Here is a 22,271-nt window from a genome sequence, read left to right as displayed (position 1 = left end):
AGGTAAGCAGCTTGGTTTGAAGAAATCAACTGTGGGAGCAATTATTAGGAAATGGAAGACATACAAGACCATTGATAATCTCCCTCGATCTGGGGCTCCACGCAAGATCTCACCCCGTGGGGTCAAAATGATCACAAGAACGGTGAGCAAAAATCCCAGAACCACACGGGGGGGCCTAGTGAATGACCTGCAGAGAGCTGGGACCAAAGTAACAAAGCCTACCATCAGTAACACACTACGCCGCCAGGGACTCAAATCCTGCAGTGCCAGACGTGTCCCCCTGCTTAAGCCAGTACATGTCCAGGCCCGTCTGAAGTTTGCTAGAGTGCATTTGGATGATCCAGAAGAGGATTGGGAGAATGTAATATGGTCAGATGAAACCAAAATAGAACTTTTTGGTAAAAACTCAACTCGTCGTGTTTGGAGGACAAAGAATGCTGAGTTGCATCCAAAGAACACCATACCTACTGTGAAGCATGGTCCGTGTAAAGGAAAGAATGAATGGGGCCATGTATCGTGAGATTTTGAGTGAAAACCTCCTTCCATCAGCAAGGGCATTGAAGATGAAACGTGGCTGGGTCTTTCAGCATGACAATGATCCCAAACACACCGCCCGGGCAACGAAGGAGTGGCTTCGTAAGAAGCATTTCAAGGTCCTGGAGTGGCCTAGCCAGTCTCCAGATCTCAACCCCATATAAAATCTTTGGAGGGAGTTGAAAGTCCGTGTTGCCCAGCGACAGCCCCAAAACATCACTGCTCTAGAGGAGATCTGCATGGAGGAATGGGCCAAAATACCAGCAACAGTGTGTGAAAACCTTGTGAAGACTTACAGAAAACGTTTGACCTGTGTCATTGCCAACAAAGGGTATATAACAAAGTATTGAGAAACTTTTGTTATTGACCAAATACTTATTTTCCACCATAATTTGCAAATAAATTCATAAAAAATCCTACAATGTGATTTTCTGGATTTTTTTCCCTCATTTTTTCTGTCATAGTTGACGTGTACCTATGATGAAAATTACAGGCCTCTCTCATCTTTTTAAGTGGGAGAACTTGCACAATTGGTGGCTGACTAAATACTTTTTTTCCCCACTGTATGTTTCATGTTGCACAGCCCCATGTCGCAAGCATCTGTGCACAATTCCTGGAAGCTGAAAATGACCCAGTTCTTCTATGGCCTGCATACTCAACAGACATGTCACCCATTTAGCATGTTTGGGATGCTCTTGATCGACCTGTACAACTGCATGTTCCAGTTCCCGCCAATATCCACAACTTCACACAGCCATTGAAAGATTGGGACAACATTCCACAGGCCACAATCAACAGCCTGATCAACTCTATGTGAATGAGATGTGTCGTGCTGCATGAGGCAAATTGTGGTCAAACCAGATACTGACTGGTTCTCTGATCCACTCCCCTACTTTTTTTGTAAGGTATCTGTGACAAACAGAACCATATCTGTATTCCCAGTCTTGAAATCCATACATCAGGACCTATTGAATTAATTTAAATTGACTGATTTCCTCATATGAACTGTAACTCAGTAAAATCTTTGAAATTGTTAAATGTTGCGTTTATATTTTTGTATATTAATTTTCCCACAGCATTTTTAGCTGAAGTATTTAACATCTATGATAGATCTTATCAATGAATACCAATTAGGTTTATGCTTGCCGTGTCAGTGCCTGTCACAATTCATATTCAGTCAACTTAAAAATATATATACATTATTGTAATAATGAATTATCATCTCTCATCAGCAGAAAGCATAGAGGTTACGCTACTAGTTGCTCCCAATAGAAATATGTGTCTCTATTTTATGACAAAACAACACAACCACAGTCCACCGTCCTTCCACTCTAGCCCTTTGGGACATTATTGTACAAGCCTTGTGAGCCAGGAGAGTGAGATGTTACATACCTTTGGTTAGAATCCATCCTTGGAGAGGACAGGCCAGCAATGATTCACAGTTACATAAGTCCTTTATTACACCAGCATCTAGTGTGGAGCGGTGACGTAGGTGACAGAAGCTTTGTCACAGAGTGTGACTCAGCAGCGCAGCGGGGACCAGCATCATCTATCCATGCTTCCTTTTCTTGGCACCTTTAATGCACATGCTTTGTCAACGCACTATAATACACAACGAGCAGCTCATTTCTCCAAACATAACAAGTGTGCAGCATGCCCTATGCTGTATAGCAATATTGAGAATAGCTTTGAGTAATATTCCAGGTATTCCACTTCTTCTCTATCCTACTGAAATAATGTAACACATACATTAAATATGTATGTACTCTCTTGGATTCCTTCTAGTCTAAATAGGCCCTGTGGAGGTGTTCCTAATGTTTGGTATACTCCGTGTATAGCCGCTTTCACCAACTGATGACATTTGAGATGTTGTCCCCGGGCCAGGAAAGTGGCAGGTTGGGCCGAATTTACAAAGGTAACACCCATAGACATGAAAACCTGGTGACACCAGCTGTTGGCAACTGGACCCGTCGCACCATCCGTACTTCTCTGAATGAACTCTCCCACCCCTCGTTGTCAAATTATTGGCGTGGAAACAGAGGACTGTGCCATTCTCGAGCGCATTCACATTGCTTGAAAGGAAAAGGTATTGATCTCAGATAGTAATTAAATACCGCCACCAACCATAGTTAATAAAATATGTAAAGGTTATTCCTAAGTCAAAATTAACCCGAAATATGTCTGCATATTTTATCTCTAGCTAGCTAGCAAGACAGTCTGTAGTGTGCTTCTGCTGTCGTACTCTCCTTGGTTACAAGGTAATAATGAGCTCATTCCAAATATTTCCATTATCCATTTCATGACCACACTTTCCCCATAGCTCAACAGATCCAAATGAATTCTAAAAAATGTTTCAATGTTTTTCAGCGTTTAATTTAGTTTTTAGCAGTTGGACGCCACTTGTTACACATTTCAGTGTCCAAATTAAAATGTATAACTGAATATCATTGACAGACACTCAAGGTGATACATTTGGAACATTGGAATTCTGATTGACATGTCAATGGACACCTTCCCTTAATATATTAACATTCAAAACACAAAATGTAAATGGGGTTGAGATTTCTTTATACATTTGAAAGAAGCCACAAGAATAGTTGAGTTGATGGGCGAAGACAAAATACTACTTTACCCAATAAATAATTCCATGCATAGTTACGTGGAGCCTACTTTGACATTCCAAATTGCAAACAGGAGTCACATTTGAATGCCTATGTAAGAGCTACATGATTCGGTCATGATTCTCTCAGAGATCCCTCTCAAACCTACATTGATCCAGTGCAAGATGGTGAGGTCCACTGTTTGATAGAGTTCATATTTCTGATCAGTAACAAACTACTGCTTCGTCAGGCATGATGAAACTTTGATTTTGGAGAGGCCTGGTGTCATTTATGTGACTGGACAATATAAATAACCACAGGTTGAGCGATTCAAACCCTGTTCACTTCATGTTAGCAACAAAATCCTCGCCCTTCTTGATGGAGCCCTTCAGCTCACCAATGGCACCAGCCACCAGATTCTCCTCAAAGGCTGACAGCTTGCCCAGGCCGAGGTTCTTCTCAATTCCGTGTTTCTATAAGGACAGAAAAATATTCCTCCTGGTTACCACTTCAGATTATCAACTGTATTCAAGAAAGATGTGTCTGTCATTCAAATAGGAACTTGAATTAAAAAGGGGCAGTGCAGTTAAAAACGTGATTTTCCTGTATTAAAAAATATATATATTTCCACACTACGAGGTCAAAATAACACAGAAATTGTGAAAATGCCAGTAATTTCTGCCTGTTCAGGTAGGATGGAACTTTTGACCCACATCATAACGTCACAATGTGATCGGATTATAATAGACCAATGGCTGTTCATCTGGGTAAGCGGGTGAGCTCTAGACCATCCTAACAGCCAATCAAGGCTGTGTATGTAAATATTTTTTTCCTTACGCCAACACGATCAGACTGAGCACTAAGGGCCAAAGGAGGCTCAGGGATATAAATCATTCAAAATATAGTTAAAAGTTATTTTCATTAAATAAACAGTGATTTATTAGGCATTGATTTAAAATAAAATTATGTAGTATGGGGACTAAGTACAACATCAATACATCAATAAGCAAAAGGTGAAATTACAGTCTCCAAGTTATAAACCTGTTAATAAGGTGGTGCAGGACTTACCCCAAGGAGGAGAGGTGTGGAGAAGTATTTGCATTCGGTCTCTTCTGACCTTACGTACGCGCACTCTACGACTCCCTCCTTTCCGTTCATGGCATCCAGGACAGAGAAGGTGAACCTAGCCCCAGCGTAGGCCATGGACAACGTAGCAGAGCCTGAACACACATAGGTTAGCGAGTTAGAGCTCAATTTATATTTTAAATTTTAGTCATTTAGCAGACGCTCTTATCCAGAGCGACTTACAGTTAGTGAGTGCATACATTATTTATTTATTTTTTCATACTGGCCCCCTGTGGGAGTTGAACCCACAACCCTGGCGTTGCAAACGCCATGCTCTACCAACTGAGCTACATTTACATCCCTGCCGGCCATTCCCTCCCCTACCCTGGACGATGCTGGGCCAATTGTGCGCCGCCCCATGGGTCTCCCGGTCGCGGCCGGCTACAACAGAGCCTGGATTCGAACCAGGATCTCTAGTGGCACAGCTAGCACTGCGCCACTCGGGGTTTACTTAAAGGGACTGTTTCATTGAGAAGCAGTCAGTCCCAGGAGAGAACAACTGCCCCCTCTCATTGAAGCCATGGAAGTTCAATTCCGACCATGGTACTGCAGGCAGTTAGCAGAAAACAGGATACCCCATTATAGTGAAAATAAACCAAAAAACATACAATTTCGTTAAAAAAAATAATTAAAAGACTATTATGGTACCAATAATTGCTTCTAATATGTCCTTGAACCAATTATTTAAAAAAAGAAAATCGCACACAGAAGTTAATTTAGTTGCCAATGGCAGCCTGCAGTACCCCGGTCAGCCATCTACTAGAGTTAAAGGCTCTGCATGGTCAATCCGTTATCTGCAGTGGCCGTACAGCATTTACTGTGATACGGCCTCTGCAGAAGTCAGGGAATTCATACTTCCTGCGCGTCGCAGAGCAGATCTGTTGTGAAGGAAGTTGTCAAGGAAGTAAATTTTCCTCCCGGGGAAGGATGCCCGCTCCATGATCTCGCCATCACGGTTGACAACTCTGTTGTGTCCTCCTCCCAGAGTTCAAAGAACCTTGGCGTGACCCTGGACAACACCCTGTCGCTCTCTGCTAACATCAAAGCGGTGACCCGATCCTGTAGGTTCATGCTCTACAACATTCGCAGAGTACGACCCTACCTTACACAGGAAGAGGCACAGGTCCTACTCCAGGCACTTGTCATCTCCCGTCTGGATTACTGCAACTCGCTGTTGGCTGGGCTCCCTGCCTGTGCCATTAAACCCCTACAACTCATCCAGAACGCTGCAGCCCGTATGGTGTTCAACCTTCCCAAGTTCTCTCACGTCACCCCGCTCCTCTGCACACTCCACTGGCTTCCAGTTGAAGCCCGCATCTGCTACAAGACCATGGTGCTTGCCTACGGAGCTGTGAGGGGAACGGCACCTCCGTACCTTCAGGCTCTGATCAGTCCCTACACCCAAACGAGGGCATTGCGTTCATCCACCTCTGGCCTGCCGGCCCCCCTACCTCTGCGGAAGCACAGTTCCCGCTCAGCCCAGTCAAAACTGTTCGATGCTCTGTCACCCCAATGGTGGAACAAGCTCCCTCACGACGCCAGGACAGCGGAGTCACTCACCACCTTCCGGAGACACTTGAAACCCCACCTCTTTAAGGAATACCTGGGATAGGATAAAAGTAATCCTTCTACCAAATTGTAGACCTGCACAAGGCTGGGATGGGCTGCAGGACAATAGGCAAGCAGCTTGGTGAGAAGGCAACAACTGTTGGCGCAATTATTAGAAAATGGAAGAAGTTCAAGATGACGGTCAATCACCCTCGGTCTGGGGATCCATGCAAGATCTCACCTCGTGGGGCATCAATGATCATGAGGAAGGTGAGGGATCAGCCCAGAACTACACGGCAGGAACTGGTCAATGACCTGAAGAGAGCTGGGACCATAGTCTCAAAGAAAACCATTAGTAACACACTACGCCGTCATGGATTAAAATCCTGCAGCGCACGCAAGGTCCCCCTGCTCAAGCCATCGCATGTCCAGGCCGTCTGAAGTTTGCCAATGACCATCTGGATGATCCAGAGGAGGAATGGGAGAAGGTCATGTGGTCTGATGAGACAAAAATAGAGCTTTTTGGTCTAAACTCCACTCGCCGTGTTTGGAGGAAGAAGAAGGATGAGTACAACCCCAAGAACACCATCCCAACCGTGAAGCATGGAGGTGGAAACATCATTCTTTGGGGATGCTTTTCTGCAAAGGGGACAGGACGACTGCACCGTATTGAGGGGAGGATGGATGGGGCCATGTATCGCGAGATCTTGGCCAACAACCTCCTTCCCTCAGTAAGAGCATTGAAGATGGGTCGTGGCTGGGTCTTCCAGCATGACAACGACCCGAAACACACAGCCAGGGCAACTAAGGAGTGGCTCCGTAAGAAGCATCTCAAGGTCCTGGAGTGGCCTAGCCAGTCTCCAGACCTGAACCCAATAGAAAATCTTTGGAGGGAGCTGAAAGTCCGTATTGCCCAGCGACAGCCCAGAAACATGAAGGATCTGGAGAAGGTCTGTATGGAGCAGTGGGCCAAAATCCCTGCTGCAGTGTGTGCAAACCTGGTCAAGACCTAGAGGAAACGTATGATCTCTGTAATTGCAAACAAAGGTTTCTGTACCAAATATTAAGTTCTGCTTTTCTGATGTATCAAATACTTATGTCATGCAATAAAATGCAAATTAATTACTTTAAAATCATACAATGTGATTTTCTGGATTTTTTTGATTCTGTCTCTCACAGTTGAAGTGTACCTATGATAAAAATGACAGACCTCTACATGCTTTGTAAGTAGGAAAACCTGCAAAATCGGCAGTGTATCAAATACTTGTTCTCCCCACTGTATTTGTGTGTGTATATATATATATATATATATATATATATATATATATATATATATATATATATATATATATATATATATATATATATATATATATATATATATATATATATATATATATATATACATACATACATATATACATATACACACACACACCTGTTCTGAAAGTCCCCAGAGTCTGCAACATCACAAAGCAAGGGGCACCATGAAGACCAAGGAGCTCTCCAAACAGGTCAGGGACAAAGTTGTGGAGAAGTACAGATCAGGGTTGGGTTATAAAAAGATATCCGAAACTTTGAACATCCCACGGAGCACCATTAAATCCATTATTAAACAATGGAAAGAATATGGCACCACAACAAACCTGCCAAGAGAGGGCCCCCCACCAAAACTCACGGACCAGGCAAGGAGGGCATTAATCAGAGAGGCAACAAAGAGACCAAAGATAACCCTGAAGGAGCTGCAAAGCTCCACAGCGGATATTGGAGTATCTGTCCATAGGACCACTTTAAGCTGTACACTCCACAGAGCTGGGCTTTACGGAAGAGTGGCCAGAAAAAAGCCATTGCTTAAAGAAAAAAATAAGCAAACACGTTTGGTGTTCGCCAAAAGCCATGTGGGAGACTCTCTAAGCATATGGAAGAAGGTACTATGGTCAGATGAGACTAAAATCGAGCTTTTTGGCCATCAAGGAAAACGCTATGTCTGGCGCAAACCCAACACCTCTTATCACCCGAGAACACCATCGGCAGGGACTGGGAAACTGGTCAGAATTGAAGGAATGATGGATGGCGCTAAATACAGGGAACTTCTTGAGGGAAACCTGTTTCAGTCTTCCAGAGATTTGAGACTGGGACAGAGGTTCACCTTCCAGCAGGACAATGACCCTAAGCATACTGCTAAAGCAACACTCGAGTGGATTAAGGGGAAACATTTAAATGTATTGGAATGGCCTAGTCAAAGCCCAGACCTCAATCCAATTGAGAATCTGTGGTATGACTTAAATATTGCTGTACACCAGCAGAACCCATCCAACTTGAAGGAGCTGGAGCAGTTTTTCCTTGAAGAATGGGCAGAAATCCCAGTGGCTAGATGTGCCAAGCTTATAGAGTCATACCTCAATAGACTTGCAGCTGTAATTGCTGCAAAAGGTGGCTCTACAAAGTATTGACTTTGGGGGTGTGAATAGTCATGCACGCTCAAGTTCAGTTTGTCGTCTTATTTCTTGTTCGTTTCACAATAAAACATATTTTGCATCTTTAAAGTGGTAGGCATGTTGTGAAAATCAAATGATACAAACTCCCCAAAAATCAATTTTAATTCCAGATTTTAAGGCAACAAAATAGGAAAAATGCCAAGGGGGGTGAATACTTTTGGAAGCCACTGTATAAGGAGCCCTCCGCATTTACAACATTTGGGAGGCACACGGCGATGCGGTATATTGCTCGATTTGGCCTCCGGAGGCTCCGTAATTGTATTAAGCCCTCCGTACGGAGTCTCCGGATCGCATTGCAGGAGCAAGAATAAATAGGCTTTTACTCAATGAGGGGGCAGCACTGAGCTAGCCTGCAACGTCACTTCCTGGACTAGCAAATAAATTGATTAAAAATCCTACAATGTGATTTTCTGGATTTTTTTTTCTCATTTTGTCTGTCATAGTTGACGTGTACCTATGATGAAAATTACAGGCCTCTCATCTTTTTAAGTGGGAGAACTTGCACAATTGGTGGCTGACTAAATACTTTTTTCCCCCCCACTGTATATATATATATATATATATATATATATATATATATATATATATATATATATATACAGTGGGGAAAAAAGTATTTAGTCAGTCACCAATTGTGCAAGTTCTCCCACTTAAAAAAGAAGAGAGAGGCCTGTAATTTTCATCATAGGTACATGCCAACTATGACAGACAAAATGAGAAAAAATTTCCAGAAAATCACATTGTAGGATTTTATGAATTTATTTGCAAATTATGGTGGAAAATAAGTATTTGGTCAATAACAAAAGTTTCTCAATACTTTGTTATATACCCTTTGTTGGCAATGACACAGGTCAAACGTTTTCTGTAAGTCTTCACAAGGTTTTCACACACTGTTGCTGGTATTTTGGCCCATTCCTCCATGCAGATCTCCTCTAGAGCAGTGATGTTTTGGGGCTGTCGCTGGGCAACACGGACTTTCAACTCCCTCCAAAGATTTTCTATGGGGTTGAGATCTGGAGACTGGCTAGGCCACTCCAGGACCTTGAAATGCTTCTTACGAAGCCACTCCTTCGTTTCCCGGGCGGTGATTTGGGATCATTGTCATGCTGAAAGACCCAGCCACGTTTCATCTTCAATGCCCTTGCTGATGGAAGGAGGTTTTCACTCAAAATCTCACGATACATGGCTCCATTCATTCTTTCCTTTACACAGATCAGTCGTCATGGTCCCTTTGCAGAAAAACAGCCCCAAAGCATGATGTTTCCACCCCCATGCTTCACAGTAGGTATGGTGTTCTTTGGATGCAACTCAGCATTCTTTGTCCTCCAAACACGACGAGTTGAGTTTTTACCAAAAAGTTATATTTTGGTTTCATCTGACCATATGACATTCTCCCAATCCTCTTCTGGATCATCCAAATGCACTCTAGCAAACTTCAGACGGGCCTGGACATGTACTGGCTTAAGCAGGGACACGTCTGCCACTGCAGGATTTGAGTCCCTGGCGGCGTAGTGTGTTACTGATGGTAGGCTTTGTTACTTTGGTCCCAGCTCTCTGCAGGTCATTCACTAGGTCCCCCTGTGTGGTTCTGGGATTTTTGCTCACCGTTCTAGTGATCATTTTGACCCCATGGGGTGAGATCTTGCGTGGAGCCCCAGATCTAGGGAGATTATCAGTGGTCTTGTATGTCTTCCATTTCCTAATAATTGCTCCCACAGTTGATTTCTTCAAACCAAGCTGCTTACCTATTGCAGATTCAGTCTTCCCAGCCTGGTGCAGGTCTACAATTTTGTTTCTGGTGTCCTTTGACAGCTCTTTGGTCTTGGCCATAGTGGAGTTTGGAGTGTGACTGTTTGAGGTTGTGGACAGGTGTCATTTATACTGATAACAAGTTCAAACAGGTGCCATTAATACAGGTAATGAGTGGAGGACAGAGGAGCCTCTTAAAGAAGAAGTTACAGGTCTGTGAGAGCCAGAAATCTTGCTTGTTTGTGGGTGACCAAATACTTATTTTCCACCATAATTTGCAAATAAATTCATAAAAAATCCTACAATGTGATTTTCTGGATTTTCTTTTCTCAATTTGTCTGTCATAGTTGACGTGTACCTATGATGAAAATTACAGGCCTCTCTCATCTTTTTAAGTGGGAGAACTTGCACAATTGGTGGCTGACTAAATACTTTTTTGCCCCACTGTGTGTGTATATATATATATATATATATATATATACACACACAGTGCCCTCCACTATTATTGGCACCCCTGTTTAAGATGTGGTCGAGGACTTCCAAAAATTCTCCTTTTTTTTTTAAACAACATAGAACCCAAATGCAAAAAAAGAGAAAAATCCAACCTTTTATTTAAGTACATTACTTTGGTGGTAAAAAAAAAAATCACACATTTAGAAAAAAAAAACTTGAAATCATGTGTCCCACAATTATTGGCACCCCTAACAATTCCGCTGAAAATTTTAATATATTTTTTAAAAAATATATTTTTCTGTAGTTGCTAAAGTTGGTCAGGGTATCTATGAACTTTTAATTAGTAATTCATGACTTCCTGTTTCCCTGGGGTATAAATATGACGTGACACAGAGGCCTAATTCTCTTACCCATTTGTCAACATGGCAAAGACAAGAGAACACACCATTCAAGTAAGGCAGATTTGTGTCGACCTTCATAAGTCAGGCAATGGCTACAAGAAAATAGCCACTCGCCTTAACTTGCCCGTATCTACAGTCAGAGGAATCATTAAGAAGTTTAAAACAACTGGAACAGTGACAAACAAGGCTGGAAGAGGTCCCAAGTTTATCTTGCCACAACGCACAGTGAGGAGGATGGTAAGAGAAGTAAAAAAAAGTCCTAAGCTCACTGTCACAGAATTGCATCAAAGAGTGGCATCTTGGGGTCACAAAGTCTCCAAAACAACCATCAGACGCTCTCTACATGCCAACAAGCTGTTTGGGAGGCATGCAAGGAAAAAGCCTTTTCTCATTAACACTCACAAACGTAAACGTCTGGAGTTTGCTAAGCGGCACTGGGACTTCAACTGGGATCGTGTGCTTTGGTCAGATGAGACTAAGATTAAGCTTTTTGGCAACAAACACTAAGTGGGTCTGGCGTAAAACAAAAGATGAGTATGCCGAAAAGCACCTCATGCCCACCGTGAAGTATGGTGGAGGATCTGTGATGCTGTGGGCCTGTTTCTCTTCCAAAGGCCCTGGGAACCTTGTTAGGGTGCATGGCATTATGAACGCTTTGAACTACCAGGACATTTTAAATAAACACCTGATGGCCTCTGCCAGAAAGCTGAAGATGGGTCGTCATTGGGTCTTTCAGCAGGATAATGATCCAAAACATGTGGCAAAATCTACACAAAAATGGTTCAGCAGTCACAAACTCAAGGTCCTCCCATGGCCATCTCAGTCCCCAGACTTCAACCCAATCGAAAACCTGTGGGGCGAGCTAAAGAGGAGAGTGCATAAGAGAGGACCCAGGACACTGGATGATCTAGAAAGATTGTGCAAAGAAGAATGGTCAAAGATCCCTCTCTCTGTGTTCTCCAATCTTGTGAAATGTTATAGGAGGAGATTAAGTGCTGTCTTGTTGGCAAAAGGGGGTTGTACAAAGTATTAACATCAGGGGTGCCAATAATTGTGGGACACATGATTTCAAGTTTTTTTTTTCTAAATGTGTGAATTTTTTTTTTTTTACACCAAAGTAATGTACTTAAATAAAAGGTTGGATTTTTCTCTTTTTTTGCATTTGGGTTCTATGTTGTTTAAAAAAAAAGGAGAATTTTTGGAAGTCCTCGACCACATCTTAAACAGGGGTGCCAATAATTGTGGAGGGCACTGTACGTATGTACAGTGAGGGAAAAAAGTATTTGATCCCCTGCTGATTTTGTACATTTGCCCACTGACAAAGAAATGATCAGTCAACAATTTTAATGGTATGTTTATTTGAACAGTGAGAGACAGAATAACAACAAAATAATCCAGAAAAACACATGTCAAAAATGTTATAAATTGATTTGCATTTTAATGAGGAAAATAAGTATTTGACCCCCTCTCAATCAGAAAGATTTCTGGCTCCCAGGTGTCTTTTATACAGGTAACGAGCTGAGATTAGGAGCACACTCTTGTTTCCAAGATGGCGTAGTAGTGCAGTTCTGTTTTTGTCGTGTGTCTGTAAATACCCAGTTTTTTTGTATTTTTCGTACATATTTCCCTATCAGACTTTTCATCCTCCTACAAAATATACTTTCCTGCAACCCGCCTCCCTCAATGTGGAACGGATTCTATTATTGACTTACCTTTTATCTAGAATCTCTAGTTGAAACTAGCTAGCCAGCTAACTAGCTACTTGCTATTAGCCACAGTTAGCGGTATTTCACCCAGAACATTGGATTTTTTTTTTCTGCGGGATTAATTTAATCACTGGACATTAATCACCGGATATTCGGCCAGTCTGCACAGCGCGTTATCGACCCAGAACATATCAGTTTTTCTGCCGGAATCACTGAACCTTTAACTCCGGATTCATCGCTACCAGCTAGCTGCAACAAAATGGACGCTGTGGTCTGGCTAATCATCCTGAGCTAGGCCCATCTCCCGGCTATCTACCTCTCTGTCAACCGGACGGGACCACCTAGTGTTGACACGGAGCCCCGCCGATCCTACACGACTGGTCTGCCGACGAAATCGTCTGATGTGGTTACGACGTCGACCACGAAGATTCCATCTGCTAGCCCCGGCCCGCTAGCACACGCTAGCCGTGGCCTCTTACTCGCTAGTGCTTTAGCAGCCTCCGAACTATCCTATTGCTGTTCACCGGACCTTATGATAACTCAGCTATACAGCTGATGTCTGCTGGACTGTTCCTTTTTACGGTACTACATCCTGTTTATGTTTAGCCTCAGCCCAAACATGCTTAGCTTATTGTTGTTTCGGTTATTTCTAATTGTACTATTTCACTGTAGATCCCCCAGCCCAGCTAAACCTGCCTTAGATAGCTCCTTTGTCCCACCCCCCATACACGCGGAGACCGACTCAATTGATGCCTCCAGTGATGCTCTCTCTTTCATTGTTACCCAACGCTTAGGTTTACCTCCACTTTACTCATATCCTTCCATATCCTTGTCTGTACATAATGCCCTGAATCTTTTCTACAACACCCGGAAATCTGCCCCCTTTATTCTATGTACCCAACGCACTAGAAGACCAGTTCTTAAAGCCTTTAGCCGTATCCTTATTCTAGTCCTCCTCTGTTCCTCTGGTGATGTAGAGGCTAACCCAGGCCCTGCAGCCCTCAGTATCACTCCTACTCCCCCAGGCGCTATCATTTGCTGACTTCTGTAATCGCAAAAGTCTTGGTTTCTTGCACATAAATATCAGAAGTCTACTTCCTAAGTTTGAGTTATTCACTGCGTTAGCACACTCCGCCAACCCTGATGTTCTAGCAGTGTCTGAATCCTGGCTCAGGAAGGCCACCAAAAATTCTGAAATTTCCATCCCCAACTATAACATTTTCCGTCTAGATAGAACTGCCAAAGGGGGTGGAGTTGCAATCTTGACCAGCACAAAAACATCCTGTGGCGTACTGCATTAGCATCAAATAGCCCCCGCGATATGCAACTTTTCAGGGAAGTTAGGAACCAATATACACAAGCAGTCAGGAAAGCAAAGGCTAACTTTTTCAAACAGAAATTTGCATCCTGTAGCACTAACTCCAAAAAGTTTTGGGACACTGTAAAGTCCATGGAGAATAAGAGCACTTCCTCCCAGCTGCCCACTGCACTGAGGCTAGGAAACACTATCACCACCGATAAATCTACAATAATCGAGAATTTCAACAAGCATTTTGCTACAGCTGGCCATGCTTTCCATCTGGCTACCACTACCCCGGCCACCAACTCTGCACCCTCCGCTGCAACTTGCCCATGCCCCCCCGCTTCTCCTTCACACAAATTCAGACAGCTGATGTTTTGAAAGCGCTGCAAAATCTGGACCCCTACAAATCAGCTGGGCTAGACAATCTGGACCCTTTCTTTCTAAAACTAGCCGCCGAAATTGTCGCAACCCCCTATTACTAGTCTGTTCAACCTCTCTTTCATAACGTCTGAGATCCCCAGAGATTGGAAAGCTGCCGCGGTCATCCCCCTCTTCAAAGGGGGTGACACTCTAGATCCAAACTGCTACAGACCTATATCCATCCTGCCCTGCCTTTCGAAAGTATTTGAAAGCCAAGTTAACAAACAGATCACCGACCATTTCGAATCCCACCGTACCTTCTCCGCTATGCAATCCGGTTTCCGAGCTGGTCATGGGTGCACTTCAGCTACGCTCAAGGTCCTAAACGATATTATAACCGCGATTGATAATAGACAGTACTGTGCAGCCGTCTTCATCGACCTGGCCAAGGCTTTCGACTCTGTCAACCACCGCATTCTTATTGGCAGACTAAATAGCCTTGGTTTCTCAAATGACTGCCTCGCCTGGTTCACCAACTACTTCTCAGATAGAGTTCAGTGTGTCAAATCGGAGGGCCTGTTGTCTGGACCTATGGCAGTCTCTATGGGGGTGCCACAGGGTTCAATTCTTGGGCCGACACTTTTCTCCGTGTATATCAATGATGTCGCTCTTGCTGCTGGTGACTCTCAGATCCACCTCTCGCAGACGACACCATTTTGTATACATCTGGCCCTTCATTGGACACTGTGTTAACAAACCTCCAAACGAGCTTCAATGCCATACAACACTCCTTCAGTAGCCTCCAACTGCTCTTAAACACTAGTAAAACTAAATGCATGCTTTTCAATCGAACGCTGCTGGCACCCGCCCACCCGACTAGAATCACCACTCTCGACGGGTCTGACCTAGAGTATGTGGACAACTACAAATACCTAGGTGTCTGGTTAGACTGTAAACTCTCCTTCCAGACTCACAAAGAATCTCCAATCCAAAGTTAAATCTAGAATCGGCTTCCTATTTCGCAACAAAGCCTCCTTCACTCATGCTGCCAAACATGCCCTCGTAAAACTGACTATCCTACCGATCCTTGACTTCGGCGATGTCATTTACAAAATAGCCTCCAACACACTACTCAGCAAATTGGATGTAGTCTATCACAGTGCCATCCGTTTTGTCTCCAAAGCCCCATACACTACCCACCACTGTGACCTGTACGCTCTTGTTGGCTGGTCCTCACTACATGTTCGTCCGTCAAACCCACTGGCTCCAGGCCATCTATAAATCACTGCTAGGCAAATCCCGCCTTATCTTAGCTCATTGGTCACCATAGCAGTACCCACCCGTAGTCTGCGCTCCAGCAGGTATATCTCACTGGTCATTCCCAAAGCCAACACCTCCTTTGGCCGCCATTCCTTCCAGTTCTCTGCTGCCAATGACTGGAACGAATTGCAAAAATCTCTGAAGCTGGAGACTCTTATCTCCCTCACTAACTTTAAGCATCAGTTGTCAGAGCACCTTACCGATCACTGCACCTGTACACAGCCCATCTGAAATTAGCCCACCCAACTACCTCATCCCTATATTGTTATTTATTTTGCTCTTTTGCACCCCAGTATCTCTATTTGCACATAATCTCTTGCACATCTAGCATTCCAGTGTTAATACTATTGTAATTATTTTTGCACTATAGCCTATTTATTGCCTTACCTCCATAACTTGCTACATTTGCACACACTGTATATATATTTTCTGTTGTATTTTTGACTTTATGTTTTTTTACCCCATATGTAACTGTGTTGTTTTTATTGCACTGCTTTGCTTTATCTTGGCCAGGTCGCAGTTGTAAAAGAGAACCTGTTCTCAACTGGCTTACCTGGTTAAATAAAGGTGAAATAAAAATAAAATAAATAAACACCTGTCCACAGAAGCAATCAATCAGATTCCAAACTCTCCACCATGGCCAAGACCAAAGGATGTCAGGGACAAGATTGTAGACCTACACAAGGCTGGAATGGGCTACAAGACCATCGCCAAGCAGCTTGGTTAGAAGGTGACAACAGTTGGTGCAATTATACGTAAATGGAAGAAACACAAAAGAACTGTCAATCTCCCTCGGCCTGGCGCTCCATGCAAGATCTCACCTCGTGGAGTTGCAATGATCATGAGAATGGTGAGGAATCAGCCCAGAACTACACGGGAGGATCTTGTCAATGATCTCAAGGCAGCTGGGACCATAGTCACCAAGAAAACAATTGGTAACACACTACGCCGTGAAGGACTGAAATCCTGCAGCGCCCGCAAGGTCCCCCTGCTCAAGAAAGCACATATACAGGGCCGTCTAAAGTTTGCCAATGAACATCTAAATGATTCAGAGGAGAACTGGGTGAAAGTATTGTGGTCAGATGAGACCAAAATCGAGCTCTTTGCCATCAACTCAACTCGCCGTGTTTGGAGGAGGAGGAATGCTGCCTATGACCCCAAGAACACCATCCCCACCGTCAAACATGGAGGTGGAAACATTATGCTTTGGGGATGTTTTTCTGCTAAGGGGACAGGACAACTTCACCGCATCAAAGGGACGATGGACGGGGCCACGTACCGTCAAATCTTAGGTGAGAACCTCCTTCCCTCAGCCAGGGCATTGAAAATGGGTCGTGGATGGGTATTCCAGCATGACAATGACCAAAAACACACGGCCAAGGCAACAAAGGAGTGGCTCAAGAAGAAGCACATTAAGGTCCTGGAGTGGCCTAGCCAGTCTCCAGACCTTAATCCCATAGAAAATCTGTGGAGGGAGCTGAAGGTTCGAGTTGCCAAACGTCAGCCTCGAAACCTTAATGACTTGGAGAAGATCTGCAAAGAGGAGTGGGACAAAATCCCTCCTGAGATGTGTGCAAACCTGTTGGCCAACTACAAGAAAAGTCTGACCTCTGTGATTGCCAACAAGGGTTTTGCCACCAAGTACTAAGTCATGTTTTGCAGAGGGGTCAAATACTTATTTCCCTCATTAAAATGCAAATCATTTTATAACATTTTTGACATGCGTTTTTCTTGATTTTTGTTGTTGTTATTCTGTCTCTCACTGTTCAAATAACCTACCATTACAATTAAAGACTGATCATGTCTTTGTCAGTGGGCAAACGTACAAAATCAGCAGGGGATCAAATACTTTTTTCCCCTCACTGTACATATGTATATACATATACACATGTATACGTATATATACATATTTATACGTATACATATGTATACATATATATATATACACATATGTATACATATATATATACACGTATACATATGTATACACATATATACACACACACACAGTCATTGGTCAGTCCTCAGGGTAACAAACACTGCCTACCTGCTCCAGCCTTGGCCTTCACAACCTCAGTGCCAGCATCCTGGATCCTAGCGGTCAGAGCAGACAGCTGGTCAGCTGGGAACTCCACTTTGGGTGTTGCCTACAGAGAGACGTGCAATGTGTATAGTTATTCACAGGGAAAGCATTGTTCAGTGAGAACCTTACACTTTTGCTTTTCCAACTGAATTTTAAAATGACCATGAATGAGACATTTCTTAAAGCCACAGACTAAAAACAAATACCTAATCAAGGCCATCCTACTGTTGAACCCTAATTTGCTTTGAACCACAACCACACAAATAAAATGTTACACACTAGAGGGAGCCATAAACACATTTGTCTCCAAAAAGGGGGGTGGCATATCTGATATCAGCTCATATACTAACAGAATGCAATTACATGAAACAGTATGGAATTGCAAATGTGTGTCATCTTTGTAATTAGATTAAGATGTAGGCCTACTGATGGCATTCAAGACAATCATTCAGGTATTGGATTTTTTATTTCTGTTTAAAGGCCCTTCAATTCTTACCTGTGAGATGAGAGGAATAATAGTCTTTCCTGCATGACCTCCAATCACTGGTACATTGACACGTGCTGGGTCAAGGCCCTGCAATATGAAACACCAAATAGTCAGCCATCTTGCGTTGCCAATCATTATGCAATGAGTGGATACTAGCTGACTAGCATTTGCTGCAGAATTTTTTTATCTGTAAGATACAAACAAAACAAGCTTTGTTCCATTCAGGGTGATATGCCTGTGAATTTTGAGATCACTCCTGAAGGTATAGAGGGTGTGTATAGGGAGCATGAGGTCCTCAATCCTCTGCAGCTTGAAGATGGATTACTTTCAGCTCTGCAACGAAAGTGTTGGCTCTGACGATGTCCAAGGTTGTGACTCCAAACACTCTATTGGGGTTGTAGACTCCATACTTCTTCATGACCTCTGATGTGATGGGTATAGTGGAGTTGACCTATGGATTGGAAACAAAACTGTTTGTCAGAAATGTCAAACCACATGTTACAATTACCTTCCTATGTACACAACCATTATACAATCAATGGCATATTTACCATTTAACATGCATTCAAGCAAAATATTGTATCATTAAAGGACATTTTAACTGAAGCATTGAAACACATTCAGTGAACTAAACAGAGCTGGCATGGAAAATACATTTCCTTTCAAATTAAACCCTTGACCCCTATTCCTGAAAGTCAGTGCTACCTTCTCTTTGGCAACAACACAAAATTGTCTGAGCTGCTCTAGAGTAATGCGAGTCGTCAGGAGGGTGAGTTAATCTGTGAGGTGTCTGGAGAGGTGGTAGTGATGTACTTACAGGGTTGGCGATGATGCAGATCATGGCCTCTGGGCAGTTGCGGGCAACGGCGTCGGCCAGTGTGGCCACGATGGTGGCATTGGTGTTGAACAGATCATCACGGGTCATGCCTGGAAGAATTTTACTTTAAAATGTAATGTGTGCACTTCTCAATTGAAAGAAAAGCATTACAAGATGTTCTTCAATATGAATCACATTGTGAACTTGGGTGAACTCACCAGGTTTTCTTGGGACACCAGCGGGGATGACAACGACATCACAGCCTTTCAGTGCAGCGTCCAACTGGTCTGGACCCATATAACCTAGTAAAGGAATCATGATAGTTAAATGACATCAACCAAACAGACATTTTCACACTCATTTCACTATACAGTATTAAGACTGTAGTAGTGAAGCTGATGTCCAGCAGGAAGGTGTCTTACCAGTGACGTGGGCCCTGGTCTCAATGTGGCTGAGGTCAGCTGCCACTCCAGGTGTATGGGCAATGTCAAAGAGAGACAGTTCGCCCACCAGAGGACTGTTCTTTAGGAGCAGCGAGAGAGGCTGGCCAATACCGCCGGACGCACCCAGCACTGCCACCTTGGCATTGTTCTAAGGGGAGAGGAGACAATTTCACTGACTATTTATGTCAATGATACTGTTCTGCAAATTTGAGAAATCCTGGCTACTAACTGTATTTCTGACACAACCAACATATTTTCTGCGTGTTTGAAGATTTCCAGCACAAACTGTATTTTAGAATATAGATGTATCTATTACCAGCAATAGGCTTATATGAGACAGACTCATTGGTGGTTTTGTAGGATGGGTTCCATTAGATCAATGTTTATAGTCCAAATTCCATGTAGAACTTTGCAACGTATCTTTGCACAATAAATCCTTGTCATTTGCTGATATCAAAGAGGGGACAGACAAACCAATCAACTGGAAAATGACATCTGTATTTTGTAGGCCATAAACCACTTAGACGCACTTCCTGAGATGCCAGGATTTCAGAGTGGGCGATTCAAGGCTCATTAAGCTGTAGAAAGAATGTAAGCCACCCTTACACTTAAGCTCACAGATAATAGTAACTGATTATACTCAAAGGGTTACTTCTTGATCAATGTAAAAGGTTCTGGAATTATACCATTGTGTCCTTGTCAATGCCAACCTTAAGGAACATATTTAACATTGAGTTTGTGTGTGTCAAGGATAAAATAAACACATGATTGATGAAACACCTTGCACAGTTTTGCTCAAACGGGTGTAGAAAGGAAACATGGCAATAATTTGTAATGCTATTGTACTGCACATTATCAGTAGTTTTAGTTTATAATCACTTGGGCTAACCATGACTCAAATAAAAGGCTACTGTTGTGTCTCATGTGTGTTAAATATGGATACATTAGCTGAAACCTGAATAAAAAAATTAAAAATGTAAAGGCCCAACCACCTAATCCTAATATCATTCATAACTTGAAAGGGCCAACGGAAGTGGTTCACTACCATCATGTCATGAAGAACAAACTCGAGATGATAACTGACAAAATACTTAATTGCTTTGCGCATGCCTTGCCAATCCTAAAAGTAAAGGAAACATGAGTTGACCTTATACAGTGCAGGCAGCTATCAACCGTTTACACATCCCTGCTAGCCAGCTATCGCTAATTTATACGATATGGTTAGTAACTATCACTCGTTTTAAACAATGTATACCATTCTGCGGTGGCTCAACTCGTGCAAAGTGAATCTGTGACATTGCAAGTTATAGCTAGTTAGCTGGCTGTCTAACTAATCTGACAAGCTAGATGGCTACCATGCTACCTAGTAGATAGCTAGCTAACTAATGTTAGTCACGTTCTCTCTCTTGGCAGACAAAATTACTTATTTTTTTAAAATATATTATTATTTACCTGTGAGGAGGTGGTTAAGCTTCTGGTAGCAATGCAAATTGTGGGTCTTGCAATGCGGGAAAACATGTTGTCTAATTATATAACCAAAATAAAATTTGAGGGTCCTCTTCACAGTGACTCCAACGTCCTCTACCTCCGTGCCCGGTAGAGACAGAAAACGTTCAAAAGCTAACTACCTACCGTAACTATCGGGGACAGCCTACTTCCTGGTCCATATGCAGTTTGATTGGTTAAGATATGTAAATGTACATTTATGATTGGGCGAAAGCAATATCAATCATGTGTCATGATGTGAGGTCAAAAGTGGTTCTTTCACTTTCGTGCTGTATTGATTGGAGTGTATCTTCTACCCTTTGCTAACAGACTTTAGAGTATGTTGCCTATAAAAAAAAAAATCTGCCAATGTTTTTTAGAACCCAATTCATACGGTTCCATTTTTACCACATTCTTGTCGAGATAAGCCTTTTATATCTCCCATGCACATCCCAGCAAGTTTAGGAGTGGGAGTAGATGTGAGCAGATGTCTATTTTTTTAAATCTCAAAGAAATTCATTATTCATTCGTCTTAGGCAGGTCCTAAATATTATAAGACTAATAAAATGTATTTTCAAAAGAATAGAATGGCATATTTTGAGTTTAATTATGTTACTGGTCTGTGCTGGCTATAGGCTGCATGGCTGCCATGCACATTAAATCAATAGTTAGTTTGTTCATTAAAACAGACAAAACACACTTAGGCTACCCTGATCACAGTCAACACACATATTTTATAGTAGGCTAAAAATATAATGAAATATAACATTTTTCCCACATAACTTGCGTCACGGCAACTTGTGGAACCGCTGTCATAAAAAAAAGTGATATTTTTAAACAGAGCCCAAAGCAAACTCATGCTTTTTTGAGCCATGTTTAATCTCTTTCCTACCCTTACTCCGCTTTGTTAGGGAATAGGCGTAGAGTCTTACATTGAGACGATCTTCATCATGATACAGATAGAAAATAGTAGCAATCTATATTTTCAAAAGCATGTAAGTCTCATGTTCAGGCTTTTGGAGTTGCCTATACTCAATCAAGCAAAAATAATAGGCCTACACTTGATTTAGGCTACATTATTGCATGTTAAATGTTTCTGATCAGTGATAGATGAGCAAACTAATATATGAGCTATACCACCTCCACTTATTTGCTCTGCCAGAGAATTAACCAAATATACAGATGGAGATTCAGTGAAACAAAATCACATTGATTGATTAAGACAAGTCACAGGCTTTTGGTCAACAGTAGGCCCAGGCTACTAAGCGACTGCGAGTGAAGAGCAAAATAATCCACTTGTTAAGCTACATAACATGCTGTCAAATGTTCTGATCAGTGCTAATAAATGAGCACACTAGA

At 42.6% G+C, this 22,271-nt stretch overlaps 1 protein-coding gene across 1 annotated transcript; it reads right to left on the bottom strand.

Moving 5' to 3' along the window:
* Nucleotides 1–2,885: 2,885 nt before the first annotated feature.
* LOC121550415 (malate dehydrogenase, mitochondrial) lies at nucleotides 2,886–21,039 on the bottom strand. Its single transcript, XM_041862664.2, has 9 exons — nucleotides 20,880–21,039; nucleotides 19,407–19,575; nucleotides 19,203–19,286; nucleotides 18,985–19,094; nucleotides 18,493–18,618; nucleotides 18,177–18,254; nucleotides 17,645–17,744; nucleotides 4,203–4,354; nucleotides 2,886–3,607 (listed from the first exon to the last, which is right to left on the bottom strand). Exons 1-9 carry the CDS (start codon nucleotides 20,943–20,945, stop codon nucleotides 3,476–3,478), a joined length of 1,017 nt encoding a protein of 338 aa, XP_041718598.1. The 5' UTR covers nucleotides 20,946–21,039; the 3' UTR covers nucleotides 2,886–3,475.
* Nucleotides 21,040–22,271: the final 1,232 nt, after the last annotated feature.

This window comes from Coregonus clupeaformis, chromosome 35, assembly GCF_020615455.1.
Source record: "Coregonus clupeaformis isolate EN_2021a chromosome 35, ASM2061545v1, whole genome shotgun sequence".
Lineage (NCBI taxonomy): Eukaryota > Metazoa > Chordata > Actinopteri > Salmoniformes > Salmonidae > Coregonus > Coregonus clupeaformis.
The sequence above is the reverse complement of the archived record's forward strand: the minus strand, read 5'-3'. Positions and strand labels throughout refer to the sequence as shown.